The sequence below is a fragment of the Vulpes vulpes genome, chromosome 13 (assembly GCF_048418805.1).
Source record: "Vulpes vulpes isolate BD-2025 chromosome 13, VulVul3, whole genome shotgun sequence".
NCBI lineage: Eukaryota > Metazoa > Chordata > Mammalia > Carnivora > Canidae > Vulpes > Vulpes vulpes.
The window spans coordinates 121,472,367-121,484,875 of record NC_132792.1 but is presented as its reverse complement, the minus strand read 5'-3'; the positions used below and the strand labels follow the sequence as shown (position 1 = coordinate 121,484,875).

The 12,509-nt window shown below is 56.6% G+C and overlaps 1 protein-coding gene across 4 annotated transcripts in view; it reads left to right on the top strand.

Moving 5' to 3' along the window:
• TMEM63A (transmembrane protein 63A) overlaps positions 1 to 12,509 on the top strand; it is a 29,144-nt gene that overhangs the window by 1,410 nt on the left and 15,225 nt on the right. The window contains exons 4-9 of one of the 4 annotated variants that reach the window (XM_072732693.1): positions 660 to 932; positions 5,222 to 5,421; positions 7,669 to 7,748; positions 9,160 to 9,226; positions 10,078 to 10,115; positions 12,110 to 12,252. In XM_072732693.1, coding sequence (XP_072588794.1) covers positions 5,236 to 5,421; positions 7,669 to 7,748; positions 9,160 to 9,226; positions 10,078 to 10,115; positions 12,110 to 12,252 — 514 coding nt within the window. In that variant the 5' untranslated portion in view covers positions 660 to 932; positions 5,222 to 5,235. Of the gene's footprint in view, positions 1 to 185; positions 933 to 2,748; positions 3,490 to 4,825; positions 5,422 to 7,668; positions 7,749 to 9,159; positions 9,227 to 10,077; positions 10,116 to 12,109; positions 12,253 to 12,509 lie in introns of those variants that run through there. The other 3 variants (XM_026003451.2, XM_026003450.2, XM_026003449.2) reach the window with 3 other exon arrangements.

The window sequence follows — 12,509 nt, the reverse complement described above, 5'->3', positions numbered from 1 at the left end:
TCATCTGAGCTTTGAATTTGCTTCCTCTGTCCATTCAGCTCACCTGCTGATTTTTGTTTCCCAAGACTCCCTGGCAACTGGGTAGTCCCTGCCTGCCTTCTCTGTTCATGTTACTCACTGCAGGATGTCCCAAGCACTTACCTCTGTCAACTCTATAACTAAGAGCAGAAAGCCAAATTGTCACTGTTTCCTTGTACGGTCACTGGATGTGGGCTGTGCCCTGTGGAATGGCCCTAAGATTGTGTATTCCCAACCCAGATAGTGAGGGCATTTTCTAACAAGCAAACAAAACATTATAATCTGTATTTCTCCATTTGATGCAGAATGCTGAGGGAACAGAAAGTTCTCGGGGATTAGATCAGACTGCTTAGAAAGCCAAGGAAGGATCTAGGAAGGATTCAGTCAGTTAAAATATTTTTAAAAAGGAAATATATAAAGGAATTTTTATATGTTAAAGTAGATTTACGGATTCCAGGGGTGGGGATAAGGTTGCCTTTTGCTCTTTGCAAAGTATCAACATCAAGGCAGCTGAGCTCCTAGAAGAATGTCACTCTGCCTGTTTCGAGGACTTGTCAGTGGGCTGTGGGCAGTAAGGAAATCTAATAATTGTTTCTGTCTTTCTTGCCCACATCACACACCACCCGCTCCCCGTGGGGCAGGGCAGCTGGGTCCGGACCCTGGGAGCCGCAGGCCGCCTGGAGACCGCCGCCAGGAACCGAGCTGCGTGTTGTTTGGGGGGCGGCTGCAGGCCCGGTAGGGCAGGCTGCGCACTGCGCGAGGTGAGGGCCCAGGAGCGCTGGTCACCGCGGAGAATCGGGCCGGCGGCGCATGGCTCTGCGCATGTGCGAGAGTCGCTGGAGTTTCACTTTGCAACTTTTAAGTGGTGGGGCGCCTCCCGCGCCGGCCAGGTGGAACCGGATGCCAGACTGCAGGTAGAGGGGAAGGGGTGGGAGCAGGGGGTCGGTGCGGCCCCGCAGCCTTCCCGGACTCCCCCTCCGAGCCTCCCTGTCCTCCCCTCTCCCCTTCTTCTCCCCTTCTGGCCCCTTCCTTCCCCTCGGGACCTGTCTCCGGAGCCCGACCTCCCAGCCCTGGGAAGGGGGGGCACTTCCTTCACGGACCCTGGGCCCCGCAGGACTGGGAAGTGGCTGGCGCTTGGGTGCCCTGCGCTGGGGGACAGGTGGAAGGTGGAAGCCGCTGGGGCTGCCCGGCGGTGACCCCTGCCCGGGCCTCGGGAGCCCAGGGCTTCCGGAAGGGTGAGGACAGCTCTGCCCAGAAACCAGAGCCACTGGGGTTGGGGATCTGAGAAGACTGGCTACCTGAGACTGGGGCGTGGGGTGGCCTTCCCCTTCGGCTGCAGGTAGTGTCCTCAAGGGCAGGAATCCCTGGTGCAGTGGACCGAGTGACTGCCAAGTTGTGTGACTGGGTGCCAGGGCCCAGGGTCCGTGCTCACCCATCCCTGCCTGCGTTGCAGGGGGCTGTGGAGGGCGCTGCGGGCTCCTTGGGGCCCTGGCTCCTGCAGGGCTGAAGACACTCACGGGGGATGGGGACAGACTCGCTGTCAGCTTTACTGCGCAACCAGGGTTTCCCCCTTTCCCTCCAGCGTGTCCTGTCCCACCGAGTTTCTCCCCCTCTCCCCCACCCCCCGCACCTGTTGGAGCCCTGGGTGCCCCCAGAGGATGCCAACAGAAGCAGGGCTCCCTTTCCTGCTCACATGGCGTCTTGTTTCCTGGTGTTGGGGCAAAGGTCTCTCTTGAACGGGCTCTGACAGTGGGAGCATCGGATGGAGTCCTCCGTTAGCTGGAGGAGTGACTTAAAATAAAAGCCAGGAGCTTTTGAAAAGTCTGGCGGTGCTTTGAGAAGGTCGTGTTCACTTCGCAACCACCTCCTGCATCTGGAAGATCCCATTTAGCTCCTGTGGCAGCAGGGCCGGAACTGCTTGTGGTCTTGCTGTTGTAAGAAAATCGGAAGATCTGTGGTAAAGATACCCTGAATTTGTAGGGGGCCTTCCTACAAGAACCGACGGTGCTCACGCCCCCCCCCCCCCAACAGCAACAGTCTGCTAGCCTTTCTGGAAGGAAGGTGACAACGGTCAGGTGTGCACTGTGCGCTGCTCCTCAGGGGCTAGTCCTTGCTGCCAACTCAGGCCGGCGGGTTAGAGCTTGGAGCGGCCTCGGCCCTCCCTCCCAGCGGCTGGGACCAGGCTGGGACCAGACTCCGGGGTGCCTGCTCCACTGGCTGCAGGGCCCCACAGTGCTTCTGTGGCTCCTACCTTTAGGTTACTAGAGCGTTCTCCAGAAGGCACAAATAAGGCATTTGCATAAGCGTAACTACAAATAAGGGAGGACTGCGGGTGGTTGAAGCCAGGGCTCCCCCAGGGCCACTGGGCCTGCTTGCTGGTTTCTGCCACTGAGCCAGCTGCCCTGGGGTGGCTGTGCTCCCAGCTGCCGCATCAGAGCTTGTCTGTTCTGGAACATGCTGGGGATGGGGGGTTGGGGGGTGCTGGGCCTGGGGGGACTGCGAGACTTCAGCAGATTTTGGATACGATGTGTGTATGGCCAGGGACAGTTCACATCTGAGCTGGAAGGCTGGAGAGGCGGGGCAGGCCTCTAAAGCTCTGCCCTCACATGGGTGCCTCCCCTGGAAGAGGCTGACCTTACAGGCACCCCGAGGCTCCCTCCCAGGCCGGCAGTATTTGCTGGGTGACCTCGGGAGTTCTTTCCAACTTCGTAAAGCCACTGGGAGGAGCCTGTTTGGCAGAAGAGTCCTGTAGAGGCATGTCTGGAGCTGGAGGGTGAAGAGGGAGGGGTCACAGGTACTTCCTGGTGGGTGGGGGGGCTCTGCTCTTCTAGAGCTCAGCCTCTCTCCCTTCCAGGGACAGTGCTCCCTCTGTGGGCATTTTATGAGGATGACTTTTTTCTTCCCACGTCACTTTTCAAGCCTCCCTTGCTTGTTCTGCTGTGTTCCTTTTCCTGAATCTAGTCCTCAGATGGCAGCTGCCCTTGGGACCCAGAGGAGATCCTGAACTCAGAGGCTTTTCTGGAGCCCACAGCCAGCCCTGCTCTTGGGAGTGGACACTCCCCAGCTCCAGCAGTGCCTGGAGTCAGAGGAGAGGAGTTAGGAGCGCCCAGAACCAGTTCGGGGAGCTGAGGGAGAGAGGAGGGTGGGGGATCGCCCTGGGAAGAACCAGAGACTCCACGTGGGTGTCTGAGTTCAGAGACTTAGGGCAGGTGTGAGCACAGGGCAGTGTGCCAAACTGAGAAAGGCAGCTTGCAGGGACTCTAGCCGTCTGTCTTCCCTAGAGAAGCCTGTAAAGGCTGGTGCTCTGTGTTCCTGGGGTCAGGAAAGCCCTGCAGGAAATGAGTAGCAGGCCCGAGGCGTCTTGGGAGGTGGCTAGGGCTGCCCCTGTCTTTGCCGGAGCCGGAGCCGGAACGGCTCCAACTGAGGACCTCTCCAGGGGACTCACCCACAGTTTTTCCTTCCTGGCATCTGGTGAGTGTGGAGCGGGGAGGAGGGGCAGGAGCTGGCCGCAGAGAGTCAGGCCGGGCCCTTCTGTTGGGATGGTGCCGCTGGGTGACATTTAAAGCAGGGAAACCAACAAGAACTGTCTCTCAGACGTAGTCTGCTCTGTTCAGAACCACCGACTCCATGGCTCTGGCATCACTTACTCCAGCCATTGCCAAGTCTCTTAGAGGGGTGAAAAAGTGACTCAGCCTTCTGGGGAATCCTCCCATGCCCTTGGACCTGCCACCCCCACCCCTTTCCTTCATGTCTTGGTGTATGTGTGTGAGATTGTTCCCAGCCAGCCAGCCCCAGGGCTCAGAAGTGGCAACCCCGCCCCCCATACACACGCCAGCGGCATCACCAGGTAGTCCAAACACCAGGTTGGGTTGTCTATGCCTTTTCTTCTTGTCCTCAAGACTTTTGTTCCTATAACATGTTAGAAATACCAGAGCTAGGGGCACCTGGGTGGCTCAGTCAAAGTGTCTGACTTTGATTTTGGCTCAGGTTGTGATCTCAGGATCGTGAGACTGAGCCCTGCGCCCCACTCTGCAATTAGGGAGGAGTCTGCTTGAGATTCTCTCCTTCTGCCCCCCCCCATGTGCATGCACGTGTGCTCTCTCTCTCTCAAAGAAATAAATGAATAAATACAATCTTAGAAAGAAAAAGGAAACAGAAATATCAGATGTAGTGAATCCCCTGACAAAAAGTTTAGCCAGATGCGGGGAGTGGGTAGCTTGAGGTCGGGTTGCCCAGTGTGTCTGCTGGCTCTCCAGCCTCAGGTGGCATGAGAAGGGGTCGAGAGCCTGGCCATTAACTCTGGGACCTTTGGTGCCAGGAGACAAACACTGGAGATTTCCATCAGCTTCTCGGGGGTGCCAGGCGCCTCCGAAAGGAAAGGTCAACAACCAGCTGGGAGTGATATTTGCTTTGGAAATGCTGGGTCTTCCAGTAGACCGAAGGTACCCAGGAGGGTGGGGGTGAGAGGACAGAGCTGGGAGTGTGCTTCGGGGGGCCCTGAGGAGCCCCCTCCCTCCTTTCCATCCTCTTCCACTGCCCCCCCCCCACTCCCTTTGCCTTCTCTGGCTGCCCAGAACTCATGTGTGTGTCACCGTGCGGGACAGGGAAGGGGCTGGGGCTGAGAGCCGATGCTGCCCTGACGAGCCTGCAGTCTTGGGCAGGCTGTTACTCCCCTGGGCCTCGGCTCCAAGTGGGTGGAAGGCCCGTGTCTGTTGTCCCAGCTGGACATGCCAGGAGCAGCGGGGGGGGGGGGGGGGGTGCTCCTCTGTGGCTCCAGGGGATCAGCCATCCTTGTGGACTTGGATGTCCTTTCTTTTTTGCTCCTTCCCGGGTTTTTTTCCTCCCCTTTGTCTCCCCTGGTCTGTCCCTGCCTGTCCTCAGAGCCCCCAGGGGCTCCCACAGATGACCCTCTCAGCAGCTGTCCCCACGGCAGGAGGAGCTCTGGCACTCTGGCTCTCCTTCCTGCTCCCTCGCGCTGGGGAGGCTGCCAGCCATGTCCGGGACGAGCCCTCCACCCACCCAGCTGACCCTTGGGACTGTCCCCACAATGGACCTATTCTTGTAGGCTCTGCCAGGCGCTTGGGGCCTGGCGTCTGTCCCTCCCTGATTCTCGTTGCTGCTCCCACCTTAGGCGCTGCCAGTGCAGGCTGGGGGAGCTGCAGGGGGGTCCAAGCCCTGAGCGTCTGCCGGGTTTGCTTTCCAGGGAGGACAGGCACGATGACCCACCGCCCATCGCTGGAGCTGTGGCAGTCCAAGGCCGTGTCCATGCGTGAGCGGCTGGGCATCGGGGATCAGCCCAACGACTCCTACTGCTACAACTCGGCCAAAAACAGCACCGTGCTCCAGGGCATCACCTTCGGGGGCATCCCCACCGTCCTGCTCATCGACGTCAGCTGCTTCCTGGTGAGACCCCTCCTGAATCATGTCCTCCCCCTCACCCCACCATCCCCGGGCCTTCTGGGGAAGTCAGGCGAGGAGTCAGGCATACCTGAGTGTAAATGCCAACTCTGCTGCTTACCTGCTGTCACTGTGTGTGTCACCCTCATATGGACTTTAGGCTTCTGCTCTGTAAAACAGAGCTCATAATTCCTACCCCTGGGATTTTTGGAGATCAGACTGTGCTAAAGGGCCCACTTAGCTGTCCCTTTGATGATGAGCATGACCGCGGAGTTGGCCTGTCACGTCATGGGCTGGTGGGAAGGGTGCAGTCCGCAGGGACAGGAGGTATGAATGGAAGGTGTGGGCTTGAATTAGAGCGTCCCACACCTCCCGGCTTAGAAATGTAACCTTCTGTCCCCATTGGGTCCTGGGCATTTGGAGGGATCAGCCATAGAGAATAGGACAGACCTCGGAAGAGGCCCACGTTACTCATAGCTGATCCACTCAGTGGCCTCTCTTTAGTGTAGACCTCCTTGTTCCCGAACACCCCCCCGCTAGTTGGAAGTACACTATTTTTCTCCCCTGTGCTGACTCGCCTTTGGCCAGGTGGGAGGTAGTGGGGTAAGGCCACCTTCCTTTGCCTGCCTGTGGCTGGCCCATGTCCTGATGCCTTCTCCCCATAGGTAACACACATCAGCTGAGTAAATGGGGTGGGATGGGGGTGGAGGGTATAGATGCCCTGCTTTGGGCCAGAGGCGGGGCTTGGGCAGGCCTGAGAAATGGAACTGGCATGGCAGGAGGGCCCTAGGCCCAGATTGAGAGAAAGAGGCGGGTATAAATGTAAGTAGCTAGTGGAAAATTATTCCTGGGAAGGAAGAGGGAGTTCTACCCAGGATTCAGATGTCCATGGTGGCTACACTGTGGCGCTTTATGGGCTTCTATGGAAACCCACATGCCACTCATCTTGTGTCTGTGAGAAAGGATTCTTGTCTTGGAGCAGAAACCCACTTGTAGGTTGAGGACACGGGCACCTACAGCAGCCTCAGTGGGTAGGGGCAGCAGAGGAGCAGGGTGGTGGTCTAGAGGGTTGCTGGGATTACTGGAGGAGGGGCTCAGGAGAGTGTGGGCATGGGCCGAGGTGGGTGGTCTGGAGGAGGAGGAGGTGGTCGTGGCTGCAGCAGGGTTGGCTGAAGAGAGAGTCACTCTCCAGGGTACTATGCTGGCGGCGGTGGGTGTTCATCACTGGATATTCTGGGGTACACTTGGGAACTGGCAAACATGAGTGCGTGGGAGGTGTCCACACCCTGAGAAGGAGCAGCAGGGCAGGAGGGCAGGCAGGTTTACCCCAAGACATGAGTCACCTGCTTCTGGAAACATATCACTAACTTCCCCACCCATCTTGAGGTCATTCCTCAGGGAACAGGAATGCAGTCCTCTGGGGTTCTGGCCTTCTGGATTCCCTTGAGGGACACAAAAACCACACTGAAAAGCTCAGTTCCTGACTGGGGACGTGGTGGGGATGTGCTAATGAGAAATGGCCTCTCTTAGGTCCCTGAATCTGGAAGGGAGGGAGCCTGTCTGGGGAGTGGGGAGAGGTGGGACCAGGGCTGAGGACGGCCAGGCCAGGGCAGAGGTATGGGGAGGGAGGAGAGATCTAGAATTTACAGAGTTTAGAGCTAAGGGAGGGTTAGATAGGCTGAAGGTCCCAGCTTGTGGAGGCCGAGCCCGCTGGACATGGTGGTCCTTGGTGGGCTTCGCTCCGCACTGGCATCCACAGGGTTTGCCTCCAGGACAACCAAACACCGAGTAAGGGTCTCACCACCTCTGGCTCTGCCTGGGGGGGGGGGGGGGGGGGGAGGGTGCTCAGCTACCTTGTAATTAAAATGCAAGTTTGTGGAAAGTGAAGAAGGAGGCTGGACCCCAGGGCAGCTATGAGGCCAGATCTTGCCTTCCTGCTTGGGAGCAGCAGAAGGCCGATCAGGGCTGCGGAAGGTTGCGGCTGTTGATGCCGCCCTGAGAGCGAAGAACAGGGCAATGTGCTTGACAAGGAGAGCGCCAGGGCAAGCTTAGCGTGGCATGGGTGGCCTGCGACAGGCGCTAGCGAATGAGGTGAGCAGAGCATCCAACCATGCAGCTGTGTGGCCATGGGCAGCTCAGCACCCTCTCTGGGCCCTTCTAGCCCCATTGAGTTTAGGCAAGTCTCTAAGATCGCTGACTCTCTAATTAGAAGTCACCTGAGATGCTTGTCCTTGGTTTCTTTTCTCCTTTTAGTGTTTAATATTCGTGTTTTCCATCATAAGAAGGAAATTCTGGGATTATGGCCGTATTGCCCTGGTGTCAGAAGCAGACAGGTAACAAAGACACATCACCTCGAGTGTGTGTGTGTGTGAGATAGAGAGAGAGAGAGAGAGAGAGAGAGAGAGACTGGGACAGGCTGGCAGCCCACGCGTGATGCTGACACTAGATTGCGCTCACTGAGTGAGCCAAGCCAGTGCCAGAAGTGCTGCCCCTGGGCCGTGGCCTTGGCCTGGCCGTGGCTGGAACCTTGTTGGTTTCAGGCTCTGAGGAAATCTGATTGCTTTCCGTATGTGGAGCTGTCAGTATTGCCTGCAAATGATGCCAGTTTTCTTTCTCACCTTGAATGTTTTCAAGTGTCTCTTCTTTGAAATGTGCTACTTTGGGGTTGGGGAGGAGGCAAGAAGGGTTAGGAAGGGTGGTAGGGCCATAGGGAGAGGCCCTAGTCCTTGCTCCGGGTTGGTGTGGGCTGATGGCCCTCCCTAAGCCAGCATCAGGTGAGCCTGTGGCAGAACGGAGACCCCCTTGGCCGTACCTCTCCTGGCTCTGCTGGCTCTCCGCTCATGACCCCTGAAGGGGGTGTATTCTAGGTCTGCATACTGGTGTTTCCAACCCCAGCTGTTGTCACACAGGCCGGATCTTCTGTCAGATGCAGAATAGGAAGCCATCAGGGAAAGCCACGTGTGCCAGGTTGCTCCACCTGGGCCTCCTCTGGCGCTCACCCGGCGACACCTGCCACTCTTGCTCTAGGGGCTGCTGCCGTGTTGAAATGCATACTGTGTGGGAGGGACTGGGCCTGTAAAAGCACCTTCCTTCCTCAAAGCCTCAGTTCTGGCACTTGCAGAAGCAAATAAATAAAATATTTATGTCCCTTGGGGTGCCTGGGTGGCTCAGTCGGTGAAGTGTCTGCCTTCAGCTCAGGTCATGATCTTGGGGTCCTGAGATCGAGTCCCACATTGGACTCCCTGCTCAGTGGGAAGTCTGCTTCTCCCTCTGCCCCTCCCCCTCCCCCTGTTTGTGCTCTCTCTCTCAAAGAAATAAATGAAATCTTTAAAACAAAATAGTTATGTCCCTTACAACCAGTGGAATTGTAGATTGGATAAAATACAGCCTTTGTTCTAAGTTTTGTTTAACACATTGGGAAATGTATTGCAGACATTGAACTCTGAAGTCACTTTAGGTAGATGCATTGGGGTGCTGAGGCCCCAGGGTGCGGGGCACAGAGACGATCTGCTGATGCCGACCCCTTGCCACTTGTCCCTTGTGATGTAGTGTTACATGCCTACATGTAGTGGTCATTGCCCTTGTCTGCATGTTTCACAAACTGTTACATTTTGTGCCAGACTTGGAGGAGTGCTAGTAGCTTTGGTCTGGAGCTCTAAGAGGTGGCAAGATACCTGACGTTGGACGTTGGCTTTTGGACTTTTAAAAACAATTTCCTGTCACTCTTCCCTTTTGTGTTTCTAGTGAGTCCAGATTCCAGAGATTATCATCGTCTTCCTCTTTCGGGCAACAAGATTTTGAAAGCGAGCTGGTTGGTATCTAAGGGGCAGGTGTGGCTCTGGCTGGGTGGGGGTGGGGGAGGGCAGCTGTGCACCTGTTGAACGGCTGCTTCCATATGCTGTGTCCTGAGTGGTGAGCGTTGATGAGAGCTCTTCCCTGTGCCACCTGGACTTGGGATGTCCTGCAGGGAAGATGCAGCTGGGGGTGTCCAGGGTGTGCGACAGGATCAACTCTCAGGCAGAGGGCTCCTGAATCCCTGTGGTCCTGGCGCCTGTTGCTGTGATCACACTCAGGGCCAAGTGGGACAGTTCTTTGTTGGCTTGCCTGCTGGCTTGAGCTAGATGTGGGCAGGAGCCCATCACCCTGAACAGGTGATGACCAAAAGTAGTGTGTCTCCAGCCAGGGGTGGAGGGACAGCCGGGCTTTAGGGAGTATTATTTGTAAGAGACATGACGGACAGTAGAAGCTACAGGCACCCTCTTCCTCCATATACGCACCCTGTGGGGACTGTCTCACCTGTTTCCCTGTGTCTGCCCCATGTCTCAACCAGTGATTTGGGATGCCCAGATAGCAACCCACAGCAGCTTCTCCATAGCTGCCCTGAGCTCTTTATTCAAGTTCAGGATTTGCCCCCGGAGCCTGTATGTTTCCACAGATTGTCAGAGCTTGAGAGGTTTTTACCAGAATTCCAGGCACAGGGTGCGTGTCATAAATGGGAGCGTGGAGACTGTCACTTCGGGGACATGCGGTAGCTTGCTGAATTTAGGACAGAAGTAGTGCTTTTACACCACGGGAGGTCAGATGGTTGCTTAATATTGCGATCACATCTGCCTCCCAAAGACAAAGATGTTCAAGGCTCATCCCCCATCTCTGCATTTCCAGGGATGCTGCCCCTGGCTGACTGCCATCTTCCGCCTGCAGTGAGTACAGCTTGGGGAGCCCGTGTGAGTGGGGGCGTGTCTGTGTGTCTGTCTTTGTCTGGGTGGGTTTTCTGCGTGTTTGGTTAGCGAGGAAGAAAGAGCCAAAACGCCTGACTGCAAGATGAGGTCTCTTAGCTGCTTCTCAGCTCAGGCCCAAAGCAGTGTGGGGGGGCTGACATTAGGGGGGCCCAGACAGCACCTGCACAAGCTAACTAAAGCTGATTTTTTGGTGCTCTAGGCAAGGATGATGGGCACCCCCTCAAAGGAGGCTCTTCCAGGAAGGCTTCTGTATCTGATTTAGTGCATAGAGGAGAAAAGATGGTGCTTTAGTGCATTCACCTCATTGGGTTAAAGGTTGCCTTGTTTTTAAAATGGGACGCCTGCAGAGAGAAATCCGATCAAGCTAGGATCAGCTGTGATCATAGGGAGCACCTTTCAGAGGTGCCAAGATACGAGAAGGACCTCTTAGGATTAGTGATGTCCGGCAGTTATGGGATGCTGGGTACCCTCACTCTGGGTCTCAGTTTCCACTATAAAAGGGGGCCCGGGATGACATGGTGGGAGAGGTGGATTTGCCACCCCACCCTTCTCTGCCACTGCAAAATTGCGCCACCAGGAGGCATTTCCTCTTGATGCTGGAAGTCACATATACTCTGTGCAAAAAGTCCATCACGTAGGGGAAAGAACCAGTAAGAAGAAATTTGAGGTCACCTGGAACCCTGCCCCCAAGAGATGCCCAGGGCCTGTTGTTTGGCTACTCTGTGGCCACACTGGGTGGGGCTCAGGCCACACCCCTGCCCCTGGGCTTGGGACCGCACCCCCCAGAACCGGGTGGGGCAGTGCCAGACACTGACTCATCATTTCCATGGTAACCCACAAAAGTGGGTAGCAGATCTGCTCCGTGGCTGGTCTCTCCCTGCACCCTGTTTTCACTGTCCTGTGTCCCCTCCAGACCCCCCTACCCCATGGACATGACTTTCTCATAAGGGGGGCTGTAGCAGGGACCTCTGCGGATCCTGCTTTGTTACTGCAATGCTGTGTCAGCCGTATTTTCCCATCTCCACTCCCCATGTTTTTCTTGTCTTCTGTTCCTGTTGCAGAAAGGACAGCACTTTGACTTTTTTGAGGCTATGATTAAATTCTAACAGCTGCTCCCAGCCAACATTCCGACCGCCATTCAAAGGATCCCCATAGGTTCCTTAGGATTGCCATTCCCAGCCAGATTGGGAAGTCAGAGGTGTGTCCCCAGAAACACCGTGGATGACAATTGCTCATTCATTGGTTTGAGTCTTCATCACTGCTTGTTCCCGTCATCTGGAAGCCGGATGCCTAGCGCACCTCCCTGTCAGGAGAGGGAAAGAAGGACATCCCTCTTCTGCCTTTGTGGCATGGAAGTCTGGCTGTCAGCCTCTAGAATTTTCCCGTCCCCAAGCTAGCTGAAGCTTCCAAATATGGCCCCCAGGAAAGGGTGGAGCCTCTGTGGCCCACACCCCACCCCGCAGGACACAGGGAGGAGGGGGGCAGCAGGATGGCCTGAGCCCCGGAATGCTGGAAGTGCTGGCTCCCACTCTGCCTCAAAGCTTGCCCCGGGGGTGGGGAGCCCGGAGAAAGAGTGGGGGCTGTGAGCCTGGCAGAAGAGCCCCAGCAGCCCTGTTGTCAGTGGCTTTGCTTATTCCCAGCAGCAGGTAGGGGCTTTGGGGTAACTGAGCATCCATGTCCGGCCCCCGCACAGATGTCTCCAGAAACGGCAGCTCCCAGGGAGCCTGGTGTGGGGGTCCTCGGGGGGGCCAGGCTCAGGGGTCCCCATCCTAGCTCTGCCCTCACAAGTTGTGTGACTGGAAACTCGGGCTCTGCCTCTGTGTCCTCACCTCTAAAGTGGTGGGGGTGGGATTAGCACCTGCCTCCCTGCACGGTCCTGAGGACTAAGCGAGGTCACCTGAGGCCTGGCCTTTTACTGGCTGCTCACTGACATTCCATGTGCGTGTCTTGGCCAGCGACGACCAGATCCTGGAGTGGTGTGGGGAGGACGCCATCCACTACCTGTCCTTCCAGAGACACATCATCTTCCTGCTGGTGGTGGTCAGCTGCTTGTCCCTGTGCGTCATCCTGCCTGTCAACCTCTCGGGTGACTTGCTGGGTAATGACCCCTTGTCCTGTCTGACTTGGGCCCGGGCAGAGCTGCAGCCCCAGGGAACGGGGCTCAGTGAGGTAGAGCAGAACCCCAGGACTCCCGCTCAGAGTCAGACATGAGGAGTCCTTGGGGTGACTCTCAGAACGTCCCCTCTCTCTGAAGGTCTGGAGAAGAACCCACCCTCACAGGGGCCGAGAGCCAGGGCCCCCAATGTCCATTTCTGATTCTATCTAAGTAAGAGGAATAAAGCCCCAAGATATGTA